Genomic DNA, 26374 nt, shown 5'->3' on the forward strand with positions numbered 1-26374 from the left:
AGAAAACAAAGATGGTGTTCAGCGTTTTCCTGCTCAAATGAGCGGACTGTTGAAAATAGGAATCGGGGGATTACTTTTCACAAGTAAGATTTAACATTAACATACAATAGGTGAGGGCGGACCTACGTCACTTCCGCCTACCAATCCCCTAGCAACCGGGAATTCGTTGAAAACAAACCAGCTCACAGCGAACACAGCATTGACAGAAAAAGCATTTAACGAGCGTTGTGGCTTGGAAGTCGGCGTTAAATCCTTCATTTACGCATTTTTACTTATTCGCATATCGTGTGAAAAAACGAAAATATATTATTTGCGTCGGACTCGTCTCAGTGAACTTTAAAGCTTCTCAGGCTTAGCTTAGCTTGCTAGTTAGCTTAGCCTGCGCGCTACTAAGAAAGAGACGCGGAAGTTATCAACAACAAGATCAAGTGTTAGTGTATAAAATATTGAGAGATTTGAGGGCTACATGTAATGTTTAAGTACAACAGAGGAGAGTTTAAACAGAGAAGGGGGAGGTGGCAAAATAACCTAATAAGGAAAGTAATACCAAGATTACGGGTAAATGATACTGGAATGTCCGGCAAAAAACCCCAAAAGAAAGCAGACTGACCCCTAGTAGCCTGGTCCTTGTAAGTTGTAGCCTTATTAATGTACAAAATATATGTCTTTGTATTGAAAAGTCTTGCAGACAGCATTTTACAACTGTCTTGAAAAGTTGATTAAATGGCAACATGAAAATTATAGGGTTTATTGGTTTTTAAAAACCCAACTGTTAAGTGCAAATTTAAATGAAACCGGTTTTCGAAAATAGCTAGCTAGGCTATAGACTATATAGTATATACCGCATGTTATTTTTGTACAACAACAACTTCAGCTGTCGAACGTTATAAGGTACAAATTCAACAGGTACAACGTTAGCACGGACGGTATAGCCAAGTTGTGGTTAAGAAGGTGGATTTTTGTTCCTTATATTTACCAGAAGCGAAGTGATCCGAACACACGACCCGGGACTTTGGGGGACTCCAGTGAGAACCGTCCTCGTTTTCCCGGTGTAAAGCTGCGAGCCATTTGTCTCGTCTCTGTGGGCTTTTATCGCGCTTTGGCAGAACAAAATACAACCTTTGTTTTCCCTGTTTCCAGTTGTGGTTAGCACAACCAAAAACAACACCGTTTTTCGGCATTTTGGAGGCAGAATGACGGGTTTAACCAGCGTAGGTCGACAGGTTAAAGAGTAATGGCAACGGTTTGTTTTCAACGCCAGTCATGGTTGCTATGGCTCGAAGAACCCGTATGTAGCTCAGTTGCCCGGATGTCGGCCCTCACCTATAGTACTGAAATCGTAGCCGCTAGCAAACAAGAGTATGACCATAATAGAATTGCTTGTCAATGAAATTAATTACATTTAAAAATGTCATACTTGAATAACATAAAGTTGAAATAAATGATGAAGATAAAGATTGTAAAAGCCAACACACAATTAAGACAGAATTTGGTTTTATTCTGAATCCATTGAAACAGATTGGTGGTTTTAGCTGATATAAAGACTTTCAGGTGTTTATATATGTTTAAGTATTTGGCAGAGGCTTTTATCCAAAGCAACATACAAATAAAATATAAAACAATCACTGTAAACATGATCATTTAAGGGAAGAATGTAATACAAAGTGTCAAGACAGAATAAACTCTCTGCTGCTGCAGCAACAGAGATACAATAGGTCCCCAAGATATATAGATATCTAATGTATTCATACATTGTTTATGTAGGATATACGCATGTATATATAACCTAATCATATTGTTTCTTGAATTTAAAAATACCTGACGTTTTTTCCCCCTTCTCTGGGATTATATTCCCAGTTTTGATCTCGGACGTCTGGTCATTTATAGCATATAAGAATATTGTATTACTTTTAGGCAAACTATGAATAATAAAACATGTGTCCTATATCATAGCTACACGTATGACCAAAAACCGTGTGAAAATCAGTGGTATTCAGTGAGGTAAAATGAATTAAATGCACTGACCGTTCATTGCTCCTGCCAAATGAATTGCACTGAGTGGAGCGGATCACCACTCCAAGATGGCGGCCCCGCGTCTCGTCAGCGCCAGTAGCGCTCCATGCTGCGTACCCTTATAAGATGTCTATTGGTGGAACAGGTTTTGAGACTTCCTGTTTTAGGAAGAAAAGCACACACATTTGGACTTAGCGCCCACTAGCGGTGGGTGCTCGCAAACGCCAAGGTAAGACACGGTTATATTATATATATTTTTACTTTAATTTGTAAACAATCATTACAAACTGTACTGACGATTTTTTGGAAAAAATAATTGTTTTGTTCGTTACCTTTTCCACCGAAGTAGAGGTTAGTAACCAAGCACAAATCAAAGAAAGCTCACATTAAATTAGAAAAAAAGGTCATTTTTAATTATTTAGTTACAGTATTTGAAAAATATTTGGACATGACAATAGTCTTTTTTTTTTTTTAAACTTTGTTTGTCCCCAAAGGAACAAAAAGTTAAGAAAAACGGGCAAGTGGAACAGGTTTTGAGACTTCCTGTTTTGGGAAGAAAACCGCACACATTTTTGACGTAGCGCCCACTAGCGGTGGGTGCTCGCACGCCAAGGGAAGACACGGTTATATTATATATTTTTTTAACTTTAATTCGCAAACAAAACATTACAAACTTTACAAACAATTTTTTTGTTCATTACCTTTTCCACCAATGTGGAGGTTAGTAACCAAGCACAAAGCAAAGAATGCTCACATTAAATTAGAAAAAAATGTAATTTTTAATTATTTAGTTACAGTATTTAAAAAATATTTGGACATTTGTCCCCAAAGGAGCAAAAAATTAAGAAAACCTTGAGAGAAAACGGGCAAGTGGAACAGGTTTTGAGACGCATTACCTTTTCCACCAAAGTGGAGGTTAGTAACCACATGCTCACATTAAATTTGAAAAAACATTTTTAATTATTTAGTTACAGTATTTTAAAAAATCCTTGAAAAATGGTGGAATGTGTTGAAGGTGGAATGGTTTGAATCGGATGAAAAATGTGGGAATTGTGGAACTTTGAAAAATGTCCCATTCTTTTCAATGGGAATTTCATGGAAAATGTTAAAATACTTGAATGTTCCGAATGAGTTGAAATGGTTGGTGTGGGAATTTTTTAAATCGGTCGAGAAATGTTGAAGTATTAACATTTTTAATTGAGAAATGGTATTAAGGAATTCCTGGAATCTCGGGAAAACCGAGAATTTTTCCAGTAAAAAAAACGTCTTTTTTTTTTGTCCTGATTAAGAACAATGTTTGGACGGTGGGACGGTTGAAGTGGGTTGAAAAATGTGGGAGGAGTAGTCAACATAAAAAAGGTTGAAAAAAGGGTTTTGAAAAAAAAAAAAGGGAATTCTGGGAATTCCTTGAATTTTTTTGAACTTTGAAAAATGATAGTTTGAATTTCCAGGATGAGTGGAATGTGTTGAAGGTGGAATGGTTTGAATCGGATGAAAAATGTGGGAATTGTGGAACTTTGAAAAATGTCCCATTCATTTCAATGGGAATTTCATGGAAATTTGGGATTTCGGGAAAAGCGAGAATTTTGGGGAAAATGTTAAAAGGCTTGAATGCTCTGAATTAGTTGAAATGTCTGGTGTTGGAATTTTTCAGGTCAGTCGAGAAATGTTGAAGTAGTAACATTAAAAAAAAATGGTTTGAAAAAAAGGGAATTCTGTGATTTCCTGGAAAAAAATGTTAACTTGGAAAAATTATAGTTTGAATTTCAAGGATAGTGGAATGTGTTGAATGTGGAATGGTTTGAATTGGATGAAAAATGTGGGAATTGTGGAACTTTTAAAAATGTCCCATTCATTTCAATGGGAATTTCATGGAAATTTTGGAATTTCGGGAAAAGCGGGAATTGTGGGGAAAATGTTAAAAGACTTGAATTTTCTGAATGAGTTGAAATGGTTGGTGTTGGAATTTTTCAAATCGGTCGAGAAATGGTGTAGTAGTAACATGTTGTATTGAGAAATGGTATTACGGAATTCCAGGAATTTTGGGAAATTTTCCAGTTAAAAAAACAATTTAGTTTTTTTGTCCTGATTAAGAGGATTGTTTTGACGGTGGAACGGTTGAAGTGGGTTGAAAAATGTGGAAGGAATAGTCGCCAGAAAAAAGGGTAAAAAAATGGTTTGAAAAAAAGGGAATTCTGGGAATTTTGAAAAATGTCCCATTCTTTTCAATGGGAATTTCATGGAAATTTGGGAATTTCGGGAAAAGCGGGAATTTTGGGGAAAATTTTAAAAGGATTGAATGAGTTGAAGTGGTTGGTGTTGGAATTTTTCAAATCGGTCGAGAAATGTTGAAGTAGTAACATGTTGAATTGAGAAATGGTATTAAGGAATTCCAGGAATTTAGGGAAATTTTCCAGTTAAAAAAAAACTTTGTCTTTTGTTCTGATTAAAGGAATTTTTAGACGGTGGAACGGTTGAAGTGGGTTGAAAAATGTGGAAGAAACATTCGCCAGAAAAAAGGGTAAAAAAATGGTTTGAAAAAAAGGGAATTCTGGGAATTACTGGAATTTTTTTTTTAACTTGGAAAAATTATAGTTTGAATTTCCAGGATGGTGAAATGTGTTGAAGGTGGGATGGTTTGAATCGGTTGAAAAATGTGGAAATGGTGCAAGTTTGAAAAATGGCCAATTCATTTTGAATGGGGAAAAATGTCCCGAAAAACCTGGAATTCTGGGAAATCTGGGAATTTTTGAAAATTTTCAAGGGAAAGCCTGCGACTCCCGAACAGGCTGAACAGTTTGAAGTCGGAACGCTTTGAATCGGGTGCAAAACGTGGAAGGTAGAGCGTGCCAAAACCTGGAGAAGAATAATAATAATAATAATAAATAGAAGAATTTTGGTGTGTAAAACATGAGTGAATGTTTTGGAACATTCACACAATAATATATTTCATGATTTTAACACTGAAAGTTTACATGATGACATCATCCCCAATGACTTTAGCATGTTAACGTGTGTAAACAGTACCTTCACATGCAATATGATAAGCGGACTAACACCTAGTTACTCCTCAGCGGGCTCAGAGTCGGGACCCTCGTCCTGGAGGCCGGCCGTGTGGTGGGCGTCAGAGGTGGGCGTGTCGGACGCTCCCTGAGACAGCTCTTCGGAACACCTGCTGGCGGCGGGCGAGACCACGTCCGGGCTGGTGTCGCAGGAGTCTGTGCTCTGACCCGAGGTAACTGTCGTGACGGTGGTGGCGCCGCTCGGGGGCGCCGGGTCCAAGTCATCGTCGTCGTCGTCGTCGTCCTCCGAGCTGGGCGACTTGTGGACGTCTGTGTGAAGGAACGTTGGGGTTTTTTAGGGCTTCAAATGGCAAATCATGTTTTTATCTCAAACTTTTCCGCAACATTATCACTAGAAAAGAATACTCAACATTGGTTTTATCAAAGTTAAGTATTGTTTTACCTTTACAATGCTTAACTTATTTTTTTAAGTGCATCCGCCATGTACAAACTCCAAAACCGGTGAAGTTGCCACGTTGTGTAAATGCTAAATAAAAAGAGAATACAACAAATCCTTTTCAACTTCTATTCAATTGAATAGACTGCAAAGACAAGATATTTCATGTTCAAACTAAGAAACTTTTTTTTTTTTTTTGCAAATAATCATGAACGTAGAATTTAATGGCAGCAACACATTGCAAAAAAGGCATTTTTACCACTGTGTTACATGGCCTTTCCTTTTAACAACACTCAGTAAAGGTTTGGGAACTGAGGAGACACATTTTTGACGTGGAATTCTTTCCCATTCTTGCTTGATGTACAGCTTAAGTTGTTCAACAGTCTCCCTTCTCATATTTTAGCCTTCATATTGCACCAATGGGAGACAGGTCTGGACTACAGGCAGGCCAGTCTAGTACCCGCACTCTTTTACTACGAAGCCACGCTGTTGTAACACGTGGCTTGGCATTGTTTTGCTGAAATAAGCAGGGGCGTCCATGATAACGTTGCTTGGATTGCTCCAAAAGCTGTATGTACCTTTCAGCATTAATGGTGCCTTCACAGATGTGTAAGTTACCCATGTCTTGGGCACTAATACACCCCCATACCATCACACATGCTGGCTTTTACACTTTGCGCCTAGAACAATCCGGATGGTTCTTTTCCTCTTTGTTCTGGACGACACGACGTCCACAGTTTCCAAAAACAATTTGAAATGTGGACTCGTCAGACCACAGAACACTTTCCCACTTTGCATCAGTCCATCTTAGATGAGCTCGGGCCCAGCGAAGCCGGCTGCGTTTCTGGGTGTTGTTGATAAATGGCTTTGGCTTTGCATAGTAGAGTTTTAACTTGCACTTACAGATGTAGCGACCAACTGTAGTTACTGACAGTGGTTTTCTGAAGTGTTCCTGAGCCCATGTGGTGATATCCTTTACACACTGATGACGCTTTTTGATGCGGTACCGCCTGAGGGATCGAAGGTCCGTAATATCATGGCTTACGTGCAGTGATTTCTCCAGATTCTCTGAACCCTTTGATGATATTACGGAGCGTAGATGGTGAAATCCCTAAATTCCTTGCAATAGCTGGTTGAGAAATGTTGTCCTTACACAATTTGCTCAGGCATTTGTTGACAAAGTGGTGACCCTCGCCCCGTCCTTGTTTGTGAATGACTGAGCATTTCATGGAAGCTGCTTTTTATACCCAATCATGGCACCCACCTGTTCCCAATTAGCCCGTTCACCTGTGGGATGTTCCAAATAAGTGTTTGACGAGCATTCCTCAACTTTCTCAGTCTTTTTTGCCACTTGTGCCAGCTTTTTTGAAACATGTTGCAGGCATCAAATTCCAAATGAGCTAACATTTGCAAAAAATAACTAAGTTTACCAGTTTGAACATGAAATATCTTGTCTTTGCAGTCTATTCAATTGAATATAAGTTGAAAAGGATTTGTTGTATTCTCTTTTTATTTACCATTTACACAACGTGACAACTTCACTGCTTTTGGGGTTTGTAGTCCATGAAGGAGACAGTTTTACCCTGGAACAGATCCAACTGATATTATTTCTTATGTGAAAATGAGGTTCTGTCACAACATGCTGACTTACTACTAAAAGCTTCAGGATACTGCTTGCCAATCTTGCCTTTTAGCGTCCTAAAGCGGCCAAAAAGCAAACAAGGGATTATTAAAGTGTTAGTTTGTATATTTCCCGCGTCAATTTACCGCACCTGATCCTTCGGAAGACGCCGTCCAGATCTTTCTTCATCTCCACGAGCGTCCGGGTGTGCAGCAGGAAGCGCTCGTTCATTTGCTGCAGCCGCACGTTGGACAGCCCGTTGAAGTTGATGAGCATTTCGTTGGTTTTCTCAAAGCGGTCGAGCCTTTGTCGGGGGGGAAAACAACGAAACAACGGGAAAATAGAAAAAAATCGCGTCTTTGAAATCTTTTACTCACATGTGTCTCTGAGCCTGGATGATGGCGTTGACGTCCTCGGAGTTCACCATGCTCAGCATCCTGCTGCAGAACACACCGGAAGCTGTGGGCTCCTCCATGATGGCGGATAAGCTGCTAAGAGAGAAGTACTTTAGCATCTTCCATATGAGGAGGTGAGGACATAAATCATGGTCCCGATAACATTGCATCTAATAGACAATGTCTCATTTGCACCCCCTGGTGGTGACATTTATCAAAATGAGGCTGGTCCCAAAAAGGAGGGATTTTTCACATGGTCAACATATGAAATAACAAGTTTGTGTGAGAAAGTGAAATGCGCCCCCTTTGGCCAAAACGTATTAAAAATAAATAAATATGTATATAGAGACATGGTGTAATAACTTGAAGTAAATAAAGAAGATTAAAAACTAATTACACACAAAAAAATAACTAAAATCAGTCTTTTTTTTCTTATAAAATTGGGGACAATTTCTCATGTTCTTTCCGTTTCTGTAATATTGCAATATTTTCTCTTAAAATTATTACTTTTTAATGCAAAATGGTGACATTTGTCATATAAAATTCTGACTTTTATCACAATATTGCCAATTTTTGTTGTCGTTCTTGTAAAAAAGTGAAATTTTTTGAGTAAAATTATGACTTTAGTCATCATTTTGCCAAGTAAAATTCCGAATATTATTATTATATTGCCAACATTTTAAAGTTTTCTTATAAAATTGTGACTTTTGTCGAGTAAAATTACGACTCTTTTCATAAAGTTGCTGACATTTTAAGCTTTTCTAGTAAAATTGCGACTGTTACTGAGTAAAATTCCAACTTTTTTCATAATATTGCACAAATGTTTAGTTTTTCTTATAAAATTGGGAACAATTTCTCATGTTCATTTTGTTTCTGTAATATTGCAATATTTTCTTGTAAAATTACTTTTTAATGTAAAATCATTACTTTTTAATGCAAAATGGTGACATTTGTCATATAAAATTCTGACTTTTATCACAATATTGCCAATTTTGTTGTTGTTCTTGTAACATGGCATCTAATAGACAATGTCTCATTTGCACCCCCTGGTGGTAACATCTATCAAAATGAGGGTGGTCCGAAGAAGGAGGGATTTTTCACATGGTCAACATATGAAATAACAAGTTTGTGTAAGAAATTGAAATGCGCCCCCTTTGGCCAAAATGTATTAAAAATAAATAAACATGTATATAGAGACATGGTGTAATAACTTGAAGTAAATAAAGAAGATTAAAAACTAATTACACACAAAAAAATAACTAAAATCAGTCTTTTTTTCACAATGTGTCAACTTTTTTCTTATAAATTTGGGGACAATTTCTCATGTTCTTTCCGTTTCTGTAATATTGCAATATTTTCTCGTAAAATTATTACTTTTTAATGTAAAATCATTACTTTTTAATGCAAAATGGTGACATTTGTCATATAAAATTCTGACTTTTATCACAATATTGCCAATTTTTTTGTTGTTCTTGTAAAATAGTGACATTTTTTGAGTAAAATTATGACTTTAGTCATCATTTTATGACTTTAGTCATCATTTTGCCAAGTAAAATTGTATTATTATAATATTGCCAAAATGTTAAAGTTTTCTTATAAAATTGCGACTGCTATTGAGTAAAATTCCAACTTTTATTATAATATTGCACAAAGGTCCAGTTTTTCTTGTAAAATTTTGACTTGCTTTTAGTAAAATTATGACTTTTATTATAATACTGCCAACATTCTATGTTTTTATTTTGAAACTTGGACTTGCGTTGGCAAAATTATGACAAAAGTCATAATTTTACTCAGGTCAAATTCTGATTATTATTATAATATTGCCAACATTTTAAAGTTTTCTTATAAAATTGTGACTTTTGCCGAGTAAAATTACGACTCTTTTCATAAAGTTGCCGACATTTTAAGCTTTTCTAGTAAAATTGTGACTGTTATTGAGTGAAATTCCAACTTTTATCATAATATTGCACAAATGTTCAGTTTTTCTTATAAAATTGGGGACAATTTCTCATGTTCATTTTGTTTCTGTAATATTGCAATATTTTCTTGTAAAATTATTACTTTTTAATGTAAAATCATCACTTTTTAATGCAAAATGGTGACATTTGTCATATAAAATTCTGACTTTTATCACAATATTGCCAATTTTTTTGTTGTTCTTGTAAAATAGTGACATTTTTTGAGTAAAATTATGACTTTAGTCATCATTTTGCCAAGTAAAATTCCGACTATTATTATAATATTGCCAACATTTTAAAGTTTTCTTATAAAATTGTGACTTTTGTCGAGTAAAATGACGACTCTTTTCATAAAGTTGCCGACATTTTAAGCTTTTCTTGTAAAATTGCGACTGTCATTGAGTAAAATTCCAACTTTTATCATAATATTGCACAAATGTTCAGTTTTTCTTGTAAAATTATGACTTTTATTAAAATGTTTACTTTTTTATGTAAAATCATTACTTTTTAATGCAAAATGGTGACATTTGTCGTATAAAATTCAGACTTTTATCACAATATTGCCAATTTTTTTGTTCTTGTAAAATAGTGACATTTTTTGAGTAAAATGATGACTTTAGTCATCGTTTTGCCAAGTAAAATTCAGATTATTATTATAATATTGCCAACATTTTAAAGTTTTTCTTATAAAATTGTGACTTTTGTCGAGTAAAATTACGACTCTTTTCATAAAATTGCCAACATTTTAAGCTTTTCTAGTAAAATTGTGACTGTTATTGAGTAAAATTCCAACTTTTATCATAATATTGCACAAATGTTCAGTTTTTCTTGTAAAATTTTGACTTGCTTTTAGTAAAATTATGACTTTTATTAAAATTATTACTTTTTTATGTAAAATCATTACTTTTGAATTGAAAATGGTGACATTTGTCATATAATATTCTGACTTTTATGACAATATTGCCAATTTTTTTGTTGTTCTTGTAAAATAGTGACATTTTTTGAGTAAAATGATGACTTTAGTCATCATTTTGCCAAGTAAAATTCTGATGATTATTATAATATTGCCAACATTTTAAAGTTTTCTTATAAAATTGTGACTTTTGTCGAGTAAAATTACGACTCTTTTCATAAAGTTGCCCACATTTTAAGCTTTTCTTGTAAAATTGCGCCTCCCATCGAGTAAAATTCCAACTTTTATCACAACATTGCACAAATGTTCAGTTTTTCTTGTACAACTTTGACTTGCTTTTAGTAAAATTATTAGTTTTATTAAAATTATTACTTTTTTATGTAAAATCATTACTTTTTAATGCAAAAGGGACTTTTATCACAATATTGCCCTTTTTTTTTGTTCTTGTAAAAAAGTGACATTATTTCAGTAAAATTCCGATTATTATTATAATATTGCCAACATTTTCAAGTTTTCTTAAAAAATTGTGACTTTTGCCGAGTAAAATGACGACTCTTTTCATAAAGTTGCCGACATTTTAAGCTTTTCTTGTAAAATTACGCCTCCCATTGAGTAAAATTCCAACTTTTATCATAACATTGCACAAATGTTCAGTTTTTCTTGTAAAATTTTGACTTGCTTTTAGTAAAATTATTACTTTTATTAAAATTATTACTTTTTTATGTAAAATCATTACTTTTTAATGCAAAATGGTGACATTTGTCGTATAAAATTCAGACTTTTATCACAATATTGCCAATTTTTTTTTTGTTCTTGTAGAAAAGTGACATTATTTGAGTAAAATTCTGATTATTATTATAATATTGCCAACATTTTAAAGTTTTCTTATAAAATTGTGACTTTTGCAGAGTAAAATGACGACTCTTTTCATAAAGTTGCCGACATTTTAAGCTTTTCTTGTAAAATTGCGCCTCCTATTGAGTAAAATTCCAACTTTTATCATAACATTGCACAAATGTTCAGTTTTTCTTGTAAAATTTTGACTTGCATGACTTTTATTAAAATTATTACTTTTTTATGTAAAATCATTACTTTTTAATGCAAAATGGTGACATTTGTCATATAAAATTCTGACTTTTATCACAATATTGCCAATTTTTTTGTTGTTCTTGTAAAATAGTGACATTTTTTGAGTAAAATTATGACTTTTGTCATCATATTGCCAAGTAAAATTCCGATTATTATTATAATATTGCTAACATTTTAAAGTTTTCTTATAAAATTGTGACTTTTGTCGAGTAAAATGACGACTCTTTTCATAAAGTTGCCCACATTTTAAGCTTTTCTTGTAAAATTGCGACTGTTATTGAGTACAATTCCAACTTTTATCATAACATTGCACAAATGCTCAGTTTTTCTTGTAAAATTTTGACTTGCTTTTAGTAAAATTATGACTTTTATTATAAAATTGTGACTTTTGTCCAGTAAAATTATGACTCTTTCCATAAAGTTGTCGACATTTTAAGCTTTTCTTGTAAAATTGCGACTGTTATTGAGTAAAATTCCAACTTTTATTATAATATTGCACAAATGTTCAGTTTTTCTTGTAAAATTCTGACTTGCTTTTAGTAAAATTATGACTTTTATTATAATACTGCCAAAATTCTACGTTTTTATTTTGAAACTTTGACTTGCGTTGAGTAAAATGATGACTTTTATTATAATACTGTGACTAGTAGTCACACACAAGGCCACTGAAATAAAACGCTGACAACACTATCGAGGTCTTGAGAGCTGAATAATGATTTTGTATAATTTATAGCTGCTTCAGTGTAAGTTCAAACCCCGGCCGAGTCATACCAAAGACTATAAAAACGGGAACCATTACCTCCCTGCTTGGCACTCAGCTTCAAGGGTTGGAATTGGGGGTTCAATCACCAAAAATGATTCCCGGGCGCGGCCACCACTGCTGCTCACTGCTCCCCTCACCTCCCAGGGGGTGATCAAGGGTGATGGGTCAAATGCAGAGAATAATTTCACCACAACTAGTGTGTGTGTGACTATCATTGGTACTTTTAACTTTAATAGGAGCTACTGTTAAGACATGCGTTCCCTATAAAATATTGTTTGTGTTGCAACGGGGACATTATTTAGTGATGCACCGCAAATGGAGTAGAAGTGAACGTGTCTGCCGAAGTAATAAATAAATGACGGCCCAGTTTGGTCTAAATCATCAATTCTGTAGTGTGTTTGTGATAGAGAACATCATTTAACACGGTGGAATTAAACGTTAAACGTCCATTTTGATGTCGTTTGATAGTTTAGCAATGAATGTGCAGCGATTCAAATTGAAAGCTAACTTACGTCAAAATGCCAAGCCAATCACACGAAAATAGACCACGTACCTCAAGTTCCACAGAATGGATGTAAAAAAAATCGACCTATTTTCGTTAAATGTAATTAAAAAGTAGCATCGGCGGCATGAAGAGTTTGCTGACAGCTGACTGACAAATCAAAACAAAGTCGTTCCGGGTTGAGTCAACTTCCGGTCATGAGATCCGTCATTTCCGTTGTTGCATTTTTTATAAACGACTGTAACGTAGAAATGTTTGTCAACATTATTATGCTCCAGGCAAAAAAAATTGTACATAAATGTCGATTTATGAAAGTAAGTCCTACATTTTCTAATTTCCTTAATGGTTTATAATTATCAATCAAATCTTAGGGAACGATTAAGAGTACAAAAGCCCTTAAATTGATATATCTGTTAAAAACATTTAAAGTGATTTGGGTGGCCCTTGTTGTCTACTTATTTTCATATTTTTCATTATTATTGTAAGGACTTGCCTCTTTGTGATGTTAAGTTCCTGTTATAAGCTGTTATACAGTATATGCCTTGAGCTCTTATTTTGAAGGCGCCAAGAGCGGAAGTGGTGACACGTTGTGGTGGAGCGGAACTTTAAAAACAAAAATTATTTATTAATATTTCATACTCTATATGTATTTGCTTTAGTTTTCTTGCCTTTATTTATGTGTGAATTATAAATGTATGTTTGTTCTTCAATTTAAAAAAAATACGTCGGGTTGTGTCCACTTCCGGTCATGAGGTCCGTCATTTCCGTTGTTGCATTTTTTTTATCTTCCCGTTCTCACAAATGCAGGCTACAAATGCGCTGTTTTGTACTGTTTTCTACTTACTTTGATTATTATTTTCAACTGTTTGTAAATGTTGAAATTTATAAATAAAGGTTTATATTAAAAATTAAATAAAATATATATATTTTTTAAATGTACGCCATTACGTAAGAATCAACGCTCCGGAGTTACATAACGTGAAAAGCAAATATTAACACAAAATATGTAAATGTTACTAGGCTAAAGTGACGTTATGATCGTAGACTCAAGTAACTAAGTTGTATTGTAAATATTTATTCCGGACATGTTAAAAAAAATAAGAGGAAAAGAAAAAAAAAACCTAAAGAAATGAATAACAACAACAATTAGGAGATAAACATTCTGAAATTATGAGATCAATCAAAATTACAAAATAAAAAAGTCGTAATTATGAGATAATGAAATCGAAATGATTGGATAAAAAGTCATAATTATGAAATAACAAAGTCATAATTATGGGATAAACATTTTGAAATAATGAGATGGATCAAAATGACGAGATAAAAAAAGTGGTAATTATGAGATGATAGAGTCGAAATTATGGGATAAAAAGTCATAGTTATGAGATAAGGAAGTCAAAATAATGGGATAAACATTTTGAAATTATGAGATAAAAACTTAAAGTCGAATTAAATAAGGATCAACTTCCGGTCATGATATCCGTCATTTCCGTTGTTGCATTTTTTATCTTCCCGTTCTCACAAATGGGAGATAAACATTTTGAAATTGATATGAATCAAAATTACAAGATAAAAAAGTCATAATTGTGAGATAAAAAAAAGTCGAAATTATGGGATGAAAAGGCATAATTATGAGATAAGAAAGTCACAATTATGGGATAGACATTTCGAAATTTTGATATCAAAATTACGAACTAAAAAAGTTGTAATTATGTGATGATAAAATCGAAATGATGGGATAAAAAAATCGAGATTATGGGATAAAGTCATAATTATGAGATAAGAAAGTCACAATTATGGGATAAACATTTTGAAATAATGAGATGAATCAAAATTACGAGATAAAAAGTCAAAATTATGAGAAAAAAACCAAGTCCATTCATGAGGACCAACTTCCGGTCACGATGTCCGTCATTTCCGTTGTTGCATTTTTTATCTTCCCGTTCTCACCAAATGTACGCCATTACGTAAGAATCAACAATCCAGAGTTACGTACAACATGAAAAGCAAATATTAACACAAAATATGTAAATGGTACTAGACTAAAGTGACACAATGATCATACACTCAAGTAACTAAATTGTATTGTAAATATTTATTCCGGACATGTTCAAAAAAAATAAAATAGGAAAAGAAAAAAACCCTAAACAAATTAATAACAACAATTAGGAGATAAACATTTGATATGAATCAAAATGACAAGATAAAAAAGTCATAATTATGAGATAATAAAGTCGAAATTATGGGATAAACATTTTGATATAAATCAAAACTTGCACTTACAGATGTAGCGACCAACTGTAGTCACTGACAGTGGTTTTCTGAAGTGTTCCTGAGCCCATGTGGTGATATCCTTTACACACCGATGTCGCTTTTTGATGCAGTACCGCCTGAGGGATCCAAGGTCCGTAATATCATGGCTTACGTGCGGTGATTTCTCCAGATTCTCTGAACCTTTTGACGATATTACGGAGCGTAGATGGTGAAATCCCTAAATTCCTTGCAATAGCTGGTTGATAAATGTTGTTCTTAAACAATTTCTTGACAAAGTGGTGACTCTCGCCCCGTCCTCGTTTGCGAACGACTGAGCATTCCATGGAAGCCTCTTTTTATACCCAATCATGGCACCCACCTGTTCCCAATTAGTGGGATGTTCCAAATAAGTGTTCCTCAACTTTCTCAGTTTTTTTTGCCACCTGTGCAGGCATCCAATTCCAAATGAGCTAATATTTGCACAAAAATAACCACATTTTGCAGTTGAAACATGAAAATATCTTGTCTTTGCAGTCTATTCAATTGAATAATGAATGATTAATGTGCAATAAACATATTTTTAGGGATGTCCGATAATGGCTTTTTGCCCATATCCGATATTCGATATTGTCCAACTCTTTAATTACCGATACCGATATCAACCGATATATGCAGTCGTGGAATTAACACATTATTATGCCTAATTTGGACAACCACGTATGGTGAAGATAAGGTACTTTTTTTAAAAAATAATAAAATAAGATAACTAAATTAAAAACATTTTCTTGAATAAAAAAGAAAGTAAAAAAATATATAAAAACAGTTACATAGAAACTAGTAATGAATGAAAATGAGTAAAATTAACTGTTAAAGGTTAGTACTATTAGTGGAGCAGCAGCACGCACAATCATGTGTGCTTACGGACTGTATCCCTTGCAGACTGTATTGATATGTATTGATATATAATGTAGGAACCAGAATATTAATAACAGAAGGAAACAACCCTTTTGTGTGAATGAGTGTAAATGGGGGAGGGAGGTTTTTTGGGTTGGTGCACTAATTGTAAGTATCTTGTGTTTTTTATGTTGATTTAATTTTTTTTTTTAAAAGCACACAAAAAAAAAGCGATACAGATAATAAAAAAAACGATAATTTCCGATATTACATTTTAACGCATTTATCGGCCGATATCGGTTTATTTATTATCTGTATCGTTTTTTTTTTTTTAAATCATCGGCCGATAAATGCGTTAAAATGTAATATCGGAAATTATCGGTATCGTTTTTTTTATTATCTGTATCGCTTTTTTTTTTTTTTTTAAATCATCGGCCGATAAATGCGTTAAAATGTAATATCGGAAATTATCGGTATCGTTTTTTTTTATTATCTGTATCGCTTTTTTTTTTTAATCATCGGCCGATAAATGCGTTAAAATGTATTATCGGAAATTATCGGTATCGTTTTTTTTTATTATCTGTATCGCTTTTTTTTTTTTTTTTTTAAATCATCGGCCGATAAATGCGTTAAAATGTAATATCGGAAATTATCGGTATCGTTTTTTTTATTATCTGTATCGGGTTTTTTGGGGGTTTTTTTTCCGGCAGGCCGATATTATCGGACATCCCTACATATTTTGTGTCATTGTTGAGACAAACTCACACAGTATGTATGTCCGTAAAACTCACAAAAGTACTTTTATTAAAAGGGACAAGTAAAAAAAGTACATGATGTATAAAAAAATACAAAACTGCTCGGTCTAACTGGTAAGCCACATAAATGCATAGCAAGGACACATGCAAGTAGGGATCCTAGAGGGTCTTCGCCGCTCAGTCTACACCACAACGCGCCTAAAGTGGTGGCGGCGGGTAATAAGTTAGGTCACGCGCAACTCAAAACGAGGAGCAAAATAAATAAACACTTCCATGGTGTGAAACTAACCTGGCGAGACAATTACAATTATGATTGTTCCTTCCTGTTACGACGCATGTTAGGCATAAGCGGGAAATAACTCAAAACGTTGACACTCAATAGAAATAAATAGAAAATAATAAATAAATAAAGAAACCCACCTAGCCCCTGACTTATATACACACAACACCCCTGTGCCATTTCATATTAGTGTCGTTGTTTGAAGCCGTAACGTGAACATAAACATACACCTGACCTCGGACTCTGGCCCGGAGGAAAACCTGCTTGGGTGAATTTAATGCGCTTTGGCTTCCACTTGATGAAGAAAGTAGTATCTACTCACAGGAAGTATGTCGTGTGGTGAAGTAAAGATGTGTCCCAGCACATATTCCGGAAAGAAAACCAACATCAACGCCTATTTAACTCAACATTTCATCCGTGTGAGTATCACAAAACCAGTAAAGTACTTTTTGATCATAAACTAACCCGGGATTAACTGATAATGACATGGCTGATTGACCGCGTTCTTGTATTTCTAGCCTTCTTGAGACAAGGAAAAGTATCTTCCATGTGAGGAGGTGAGGACATAAATCATGGTCCCAATAACATTGCATCTAATAGACAATGTCTCATTTGCACCCCCCGGTGGTGAAAATGAGGGTGGTCCCAAAAAGGAGGGATTTTTCACATGGTCAACATATGAAATAACAAGTGTGTGTGAGGAATTGAAATGCGCCCCCTCTGGCCAAAATGTATCAAAAATAAATTAATATAATTGTATATAGAGACATATTGTAATAACTAGAAGTAAATAACGAAGATTCAAAACTAATTACAAAACAAAAAATAAATAAAAGCAGTCTTTTTTTCCACAATGTGTCAACATTTTTCTTATAAAATTGGGGACAATTTGTCATTATTTCTGTTTCTGTAATATTGCAATATTTTCTTGTAAAATTATTACTTTTTTATGTAAAATTATTACTTTTTAATGCAAAAATGGTGACATTTGTCATATAAAATTCTGACTTATCACAATATTGCCAATTTTATTGTTCTTGTAAAATAGTGACATTTTTGAGTAAAATTATGGCTTTCGTCATCATTTTGCCAAGTAAAATTCTGATTGTTATTATTATATGTGCCCCCTCTGGCCAAAATGTATTAAAAATAAATGAATATATATGTATATAGAGACATACTGTAATAACTAGAAGTAAATAACGAAGATTCAAAACTAATTACAAACAAAAAATAACTAAAAGCAGTCTTTTTTTTTCTTATAAAATTGGGGACCATTTCTCATATTCGTTCTGTTTCTGTAATATTGCAATATTTTCTCGTAAAATTATTACTTTTTAATGCAAAAATGGCGACATTTGTCGTATAAAATTCAGAATTTTATCACAATATTGCCAATTTTTTTGTTGTTCTTGTAAAAAAGTGACATTTTTTGAGTAAATTATGACTTTTGTCATCATTTTGCCATGTAAAATTCAGATTATTATTATAATATTGCCAACATTTTAAAGTTTTCTTATAAAATTGCGACTCTTTTCATAAAGTTGCCCAAATTTTCAGCTTTTCTTGTAAAATTGCGACTGTTATTGAGTAAAATTCCAACTTTTATTATAACGTTGCACAAATGTTCAGTTTTTCTTGTAAAATTTTGACTTGCTTTTAGTAAAATTATGACTTTTATTATAAAATTGTGAATTTTGTCGAGTAAACTTACGACTCTTTTCATAAAGTTGCCGACATTTTAAGCTTTTCTTGTAAAATTGCGACTGTTATTGAGTAAAATTCCAACTTTTATCATAACATTGCACAAAGGTCCAGTTTTTCTTGTAAAATTTTGACTTGCTTTTAGTAAAATTATGACTTTTATTATAATGCTGCCAACATTCTATGTTTTTATTTTGAAACTTGGACTTGCGTTGGCAAAATTATGGCAAAAGTCATAATTTTACTCAAGTAAAATTCTGATTATTATTATAATATTGCCAAAAATTTAAAATGTTCTTGTAAAATTACGACTCTTTTCATAAAATTGCCCAAATTCTCAGCTTTTCTTGTAAAATTGCGACTGTCATTGAGTAAAATTCCAACTTGTATCATAATATTGCACAAATGTTCAGTTTTTCTTGTAAAATTTTGACTTGTGTTGAGTAAAATGACGACTTTTATTATAATACTGGCAAAATTCTACGTTTTTCTTGTGAAATTGTGACCTTTTTCTTGTGAAATTCCGACTAATTTTTCACAACAAGCTTTTTTATATTTGCATAGTATGTATATATTATTAATGTTGTAAATACACATCTTTATATATCTAGAAAGGCTGGTCCTAAAGAGGGAGGCATTTAATAGAGAATGTCTCATTTGCACCCCCTGGTGGTGAAATCTATCAAAATGAGGGTGGTCCCAAAAAGGAGGGATTTTTCACATTGACTGTGTGTCGCTTTTAAAAGTGCTCACCCTCTGGTCAACATATGAAATAACAAGTGTGTGTGAGAAATTGAAATGCGCCCCCTTTGGCCAAAATGTATAAAAAATAAATGAATAAATATAATATAAGTAAATAACGAAGATTAAAAAGTAATTACAAACAAAAAATGACTAAAAGCAGTCTTTTTTTCACAATGTGTCGACTTTTCCCTTATAAAATTGGGTACAATTTCTCATTATCTTTCTGTAATATTGCAATATTTTTTCGTAAAATTATTATTTTATGTAAAATTATTACTTTTTAATGCAAAATGGTGACATTTGTCATATAAAATTCTGAGTTTCATCACAATATTGCCAACATTTTTTGTTGTTCTTGTAAAATAGTGACATTTTTGGAGGAAAATTATGACTTTTGTCATAATTTTGCTGTGTAAAATTCCGATTTTTATTATAATATTGCCAACATTTTAAAGTTCTCTTATAAAATTGCGACTTTTGTCGAGTAAAATTACGACTCTTTTCATAAAATTGCCAACATTTTAAGCTTTTCTTGTAAAATTCTATGTTTTTATTTCGAAACTTGGACTTGCGTTGGCAAAATTATGACAAAAGTCATAATTTTAATCAAGTAAAATTCTGATTATTATTATAATATTGCCAAAAATGTTAAGTTTTCTTATAAAATTGTGACTTTTGTCGAGTAAAATTACGACTCTTCATAAAATTGCCCAAATTTTCAGCTTTTCTTGTAAAACTGCGACTGTTATTGAGTAAAATTCCAACTTTTATCATAATATTGCACAAATGTTCAGTTTTTCTTGTAAAATTTTAACTCGTGTTGAGTAAAATGACGACTTTTATTATAATACTGCCAAAATTCTACGTTTTTCTTGTGAAATTGTGACCTTTTTCTTGTGAAATTCCAACTCATTTTTCACAACAAGCTTTTTTTATATTTGCATAGTATGTATATATTATTAATGTTGTAAATACACATCTTTATATATCTAGAAAGGCTGGTCCTAAAGAGGGAGGCGTTTAATAGAGAGTGTCTCATTTGCACCCCCTGGTGGTGAAATCTATCAAAATGAGGGTGGTCCCAAAAAGGAGGGATTTTTCACATTGACTGTGTGTCGCTTTTAAAAGTGCTCCCCCTCTGGTCAACATATGAAATAAGTGTGTGTGAGAAATTGAAATGCGCCCCCTTTGGCCAAAATGTATTAAAAATAAATGAATAGATATGTATATAGAGACATACTGTAATAACTTGAAGTAAATAACGAAGATTCAAAACTAATTACAAACAAAAAATAAATAAAAGCAGTCTTTTTTTCCACAATGTGTCGACTTTTTTCTTATAAAATTGGGGACAATTTCTCGTGTTCTTTCTGTTTCTGTAATATTGCAATATTTTCTTGTAAAATAATTAATTTTATAATGTAAAATTATTACTTTTTAATGCAAAAACGTTGACATTTGTCATATAAAATTCTGACTTTTATCACAATATTGACAATTTTATTGTTGTTCTTGTAAAATAGTGACTTTTTTGAGTAAAATTATGACTTTCGTCATCATTTTGCCAAGTAAAATTCTGATTATTATTATTATATGTGCCCCCTCTGGCCAAAATGTATTAAAAATAAATGAATATATATGTATATAGAGACATACTGTAATAACTAGAAGTAAATAAGGAAGATTCAAAACTAATTACAAACAAAAAATAACTAAAATCAGTCTTTTTTTTCTTATAAAATTGGGGACCATTTCTCATATTTGTTCTGTTTCTGTAATATTGCAATATTTTCTCGTAAAATTATTACTTTTTAATGCAAAAATGGTGACATTTGTCGTATAAAAATCTGAATTTTATCACAATATTGCCAATTTTTTTGTTGTTCTTGTAAAAAAGTGACATTTTTTGAGTAAATTATGACTTTTGTCATAATTTTGCCATGTAGAATTCCGATTATTATTATAATATTGCCAACATTTTAAAGTGTTCTTATAAAATTGCGAGTCTTTTCATAAAGTTGCCAAAAATGTTAAGTTTTCTTATAAAATTGTGACTTTTGTCGAGTAAAATTACGACTCTTTTCATAAAATTGCCCAAATTTTCAGCTTTTCTTGTAAAATTGCGACTGTTATTGAGTAAAGTTCCAACTTTTATTATAGCGTTGCACAAATGTTCAGTTTTTCTTGTAAAATTTTGACTTGCTTTTAGTAAAATTATGACTTTTATTATAAAATTGTGAATTTTGTCGAGTAAAATTACGACTCTTTTCATAGAATTGCCCAAATTTTCAGCTTTTCTTGTAAAATTGCGACTGTTATTGAGTAAAATCCCAACTTTTATCATAAAATTGCACAAATGTTCAGTTTTTCTTGTAACATTTTGACTTGTGTTGAGTAAAATTACGACTTTTATTATAATACTGCCAAAATTCTACGTTTTTCTTGTGAAATTCCAACTAATTTTTCACAACAACCTTTTTTTTATATTTGCATAGTATGTATATATTATTAATGTTGTAAATACACATCTTTATATATCTAGAAAGGCTGGTCCTAAAGAGGGAGGCGTATTTCGGAGGTCTCCAGAAGGTAAGAAATACAAGAATGTGTGTTTTCGCTGTCATATTGTGGATTATTGTTATGCAAAGACACTTCTAAGTTTCAGTTTTTTCTTATCTTTTTTTCCCCCTTCTTTACATACAAAAATAAACTCGGGAGAAATCGATCGCAAACAAAAATAAAAAAAAGTTTAAATAAGGCCATGCAATTTAGTCGACTCGTGCATCAGATCGCCGGGTGTTTGGAGGGTCGTCATGCAGGGAATAAAAATGCGCTACGTGTTGCTGAGGCCACGATAAATATCGCTTCAAATCCCTTTTTAGTTGTTCCTCGAAACCAAAGCGGAATAAACAAGAAGCCAGGGGTGTCCCAACCAAGCCGGGGGGTCCACCTTGATACATTTTGTGCGTGAAATGAGCGTTTCAATCAAAACGACGTATATATATATATACAGTATATGCTAAGCTATCGGAACAAAACATCCACATTTTAGCTTTGTGTTGTAGCTCAAAGCTAAATGATCATTACATTAATTTTTTGAAGGGCGAATAAAAAAACGAGCGGGTCCTGGAAATGCCCCTGAGCCGCACTTTGTAAGTAAGGCTGCTGTGTTTGCTGTTGGAGCTGTGAACAGGCCTTCTTTTCCACAGAGGATAAACTCCTACAAGACGGGAGAGGACGCTGCTGATGCTACCGTCGAGTGTGTGTGTGTGTGTTCTTGTATTTCTACCCTTCTTGAGACATCAACAAGGGAAAGTAGCTTCCATATGAGGTGTGAACAAGTGAGGACATAAATCATGGTCCCGATAACATTGCATCTAATAGACAATGTCTCATTTGCACCCCCTGGTGGTCCCAAAAAGGAGGGACCACTCTGGTCAACATATGAAATAACAAGTGTGTGTAAAAATTTGAAGTGCACCCCCCTTCTGGCCAACAAATGAAATAACAAGTTGAAATGCGCCCCCTTTGGCCAAAATTACTTAAGAAATCAAATAAATATGTAAATAAAGACATACTGTAATAACTTGAAGTAAATAATGAAGATTAAAAAACAATTACAAACAAAACATTTAATAAATAAAAGCAGTCTTTTTGTCACAATCTGTCGACTTTTTTCTTATAAAATTGGGAACAATTTCTCATATTCTGTTTCTGTAATATTGCAATATATTCTCGTAAAATGATAACTGTAAATTTATGACTTTTTTAATGTAAAATTATTACTTTTTAATGCAAAATGGTGACATTTGTCATATAAAATTCACTTTTATCACAATATTGACAATTTTTTTGGTTGTTCTTGTAAAAAAAAAGTGACTTTTGAGTAAAATGATGACTTTTGTCATAATTTTGCAAAGTAAAATTCCGATTATTATTATAATATTGCCAACATTTTAAAGTTTTCTTATAAAATTGTGACTGTGGTCGAGTAAAATTTCGACTGTTTTCATAAAATTGCCCAAAATTATGATTTTTTTATGTAAAATGATTACTTTTTAATGCAAAATGGTGACATTTGTCGTATCAAATTCTGACTTTCATCACAATATTGCCAAATTTTTTTGGTGTTCTTGTAAAATAGTGACATTTTTTGAGTAAAATTATGACTTTTGTCATCATTTTGCCAAGTAAAATTCCGATTATTATTATAATATTGCCAAATTGTTAGTTTTCTTAAAAAATTGTGACTTTTGTCGAGTAAAATTCCGACTCTTTTCATAAAATTGCCCAAAATGACTTTTTTTATGTAAAATTATGACTTTTCAATGCAAAATGGTGACATTTGTCATACAAAATTCTGACTTTTATCACAATATTGCCAATTTTTTTTGTTGTTCTTATAAAATAGTGACATTTTTTTAGTAAAATTATGACTTTTGTCATCATTTTGCCAAGTAAAATTCCGATTATTGTTATAATATTACCAACATTTTAAAGTTTTCTTATAAAATTGTGACTTTGGTCGAGTAAAATTACGACTCTTTTCAAAAAATTGCGCAAAATTATGACATTTTAATGTAAAATTATAACTTTTTAATGTAAAATGGTGACATTTGTCATACAAAATTCTGACTTTATCACAATATTGCCAATTTTTTTTGTTGTTCTTGTAAAATAGTGACATTTTTTGAGTAAAATTATGACTCTTGTCATCATTTTGCCAAGTAAAACTCAGATTATTATTATAATATTGCCAAATTGTTAAAGTTTTCTTAAAAAATTGTGACTTTAGTCGAGTAAAATTCAGACTCTTTTCATAAAATTGCCCAAAATTATGACTTTTTTATGTAAAATTATAACTTTTTAATGCAAAATGGTGACATTTGTCATACAAAATTCTGACTTTATCACAATATTGCTCTTTTTTTTTTTTGTTCTTGTAAAATAGTGACATTTTTTGAGTAAAATTATGACTTTTGTCATCATTTTGCCAAGTAAAATTCCGATTATTGTTATATTACCAACATTTTAAAGTTTTCTTATAAAATTGTGACTTTGGTCGAGTAAAATTTCGACTGTTTTCATAAAATTGCCCAAAATTATGACTTTTTTTATGTAAAATTATGACTTTTAATGCAAAATGGTGACATTTGTCATACAAAATTCTGACTTTTATCACAATATTGCCAATTTTTTTGTTGTTCTTGTAAAATAGTGAAATTTTTTGAGTAAAATTATGACTTTTGTCATCATTTTGCCAAGTAAAATTCCGATTATTATTATAATATTGCCAAATTGTTAAAGTTTTCTTAAAAAATTGCGACTTTTATCGAGTAAAAGTTCGACTCTTTTCATAAAATTATGACTTTTTTATGTAAAATGATTACTTTTTAATGCAAAATGGTGACATTTGTCATACAAAATTCTGACTTTTATCACAACATTGCCAATTTTTTTTGGTTTTCTTGTAAAATAGTGAATTTTTTTGAGTAAAACGATGATTATTATTATAATATTGCCAAATTGTTAAAGTTCTCTTAAAATTTTTTGACTTTTGTCGAGTAAAATTACGACTCTTTTCATAAAATTGCCAACATTTTAAGCTTTTCTTTGAGTAAAACTCCAACTTTTATCATAATATTGCACAAATGTTCAGTTTTTCCTGCAAAATGTTGACTTGCGTTGAGTAAAATGACGACTTTTACTATAATACTGCCAACATTCTACGTTTTCCTTGTGAAATTGTGACCTTTTTCTTGTGAAATTCCAACTCATTTTTCACAACAAGCTTTTTTATATTTGCATAGTATGTATATATTATTAATGTTGTAAATACACATCTTTATATATCTAGAAAAAGTGGGCCTATAGGGGGAGGCATTATTCTCAGGTCTCAAGAAGGTAAGAAATACAAAAAAATATGTGTGTGTGTGTGTGTGCGCGTGTGTGTGTGTGTGTGTGTGTGTGTGTGTGTGTGTGTGTGTGTGTGTGTGTGTGTGTGTGTGTGTGTGAAGACGCCCGTGTTGAAGCACGTTGAGTCGCCAACGGGTTGCAAAAGCCCAACTGGATTTTTACAGTGGCTGTAGAAGGTGAAGCTGGCACGGTTAAAATGACCCTGCACCAGTCTTTTCAAAATAAAAGAGACGTGCCAAGAAAACGTGGTGTATATCTTGCCCCCTGCATGCAAAATTGGCATATGCACACTCTTGGCATTCTCTCCACGAGCTTCAAGAGGTAGTCGCCTGAAATGGGGGTTTTCACTTCACAGGTGTGCTTGAAGCCCACGGAGAGAATGCCAAGAGTGCGCAAAGCAGAGCAAAGGGTGGCTATTTTGAAGAAACTAGAATATAAAACGTGTTTTCAGTTATTTCACCTTTTTCATGTGTTCATTCATAGTTTTGTTGTGACAATCTACAATGTAAATAGTCCTGGAAATAAAGAAAACACATTGAATGAGAAGGTGGCCTGTACTGTATGTCCAAATACCAGAGCCCAGACCTAAATCCAATTGGAAAATATGTGCAGATTTGATCAAATGTGTTGATTTGATGTAATATTAGCGTGCGGAGTAATGCTATTTGTTCACCTTCTAAATCCACTGCAGATTCTTCTCCAGGAGGAGCTGGTTTGTACGCAACTTAAAAGCTAGCAGCGTCCCCAGGAAGAAGTGGGATGTATTGCATTGTGGACTTCAAAGTAAAAGGTGCATGTAAAGACAGGAAAGAAGTGGAAGAGTGAGAGTCAAAGACGTACTAAACCTCCAGCATGGTTGTGATGTTCAGCTGCTTGCTGCTGCTGGTGGTGGAAGAAGGCGACTCCTTCGTGTAAGTGCTTCTTGGAAAAGGAGCAACCTTTCTTCTTCTTCCGAGATGATTACCAGACTTTGTCGGACATGGTGGCAGCGCTCTGGCCGCAGGCGGGCGACTCCTTGGCCGGCTGGTCGGGCGGGGGCGACATCCGACTGACGGCCACCTGGGTGGGGTCGGCCTCCGCCTCCTCCTCCTCCTCCTCCTCCTCTTCTTCGTCCT

At 33.0% G+C, this 26374-nt stretch overlaps 2 protein-coding genes across 5 annotated transcripts in view; both read right to left on the bottom strand.

The window, feature by feature from the left end:
• Nucleotides 1–997: 997 nt before the first annotated feature.
• On the bottom strand, nucleotides 998–12899 carry kxd1 (KxDL motif containing 1). 4 transcript variants are annotated; one of them, XM_062043123.1, is made up of 5 exons: nucleotides 12765–12899; nucleotides 7471–7581; nucleotides 7245–7397; nucleotides 7124–7170; nucleotides 998–5345 (listed from the first exon to the last, which is right to left on the bottom strand). In XM_062043123.1, the coding sequence occupies exons 2-5, from the start codon at nucleotides 7566–7568 to the stop codon at nucleotides 5077–5079; spliced, it is 567 nt and encodes a 188-aa protein (XP_061899107.1). In that variant the 5' UTR covers nucleotides 7569–7581; nucleotides 12765–12899; the 3' UTR covers nucleotides 998–5076. The 4 variants fall into 4 exon arrangements, with proteins under 4 accessions (XP_061899107.1, XP_061899108.1, XP_061899106.1 ...); XM_062043124.1 differs by having other exon boundaries at nucleotides 7471–7584; XM_062043122.1 differs by lacking the exon at nucleotides 12765–12899 and adding an exon at nucleotides 12248–12422.
• Nucleotides 12900–16477: 3578 nt separating this feature from the next.
• The window catches only part of LOC133647063 (SIN3-HDAC complex-associated factor-like), a 39614-nt gene continuing 29717 nt past the window's right edge, over nucleotides 16478–26374 (bottom strand). Inside the window, 1 exon segment of the mRNA XM_062043120.1 lies at nucleotides 16478–26374. Within this exon segment, the coding sequence (XP_061899104.1) occupies nucleotides 26099–26374 (276 nt within the window). The 3' untranslated portion in view covers nucleotides 16478–26098.

Source organism: Entelurus aequoreus, linkage group LG03, assembly GCF_033978785.1.
Source record: "Entelurus aequoreus isolate RoL-2023_Sb linkage group LG03, RoL_Eaeq_v1.1, whole genome shotgun sequence".
Lineage (NCBI taxonomy): Eukaryota > Metazoa > Chordata > Actinopteri > Syngnathiformes > Syngnathidae > Entelurus > Entelurus aequoreus.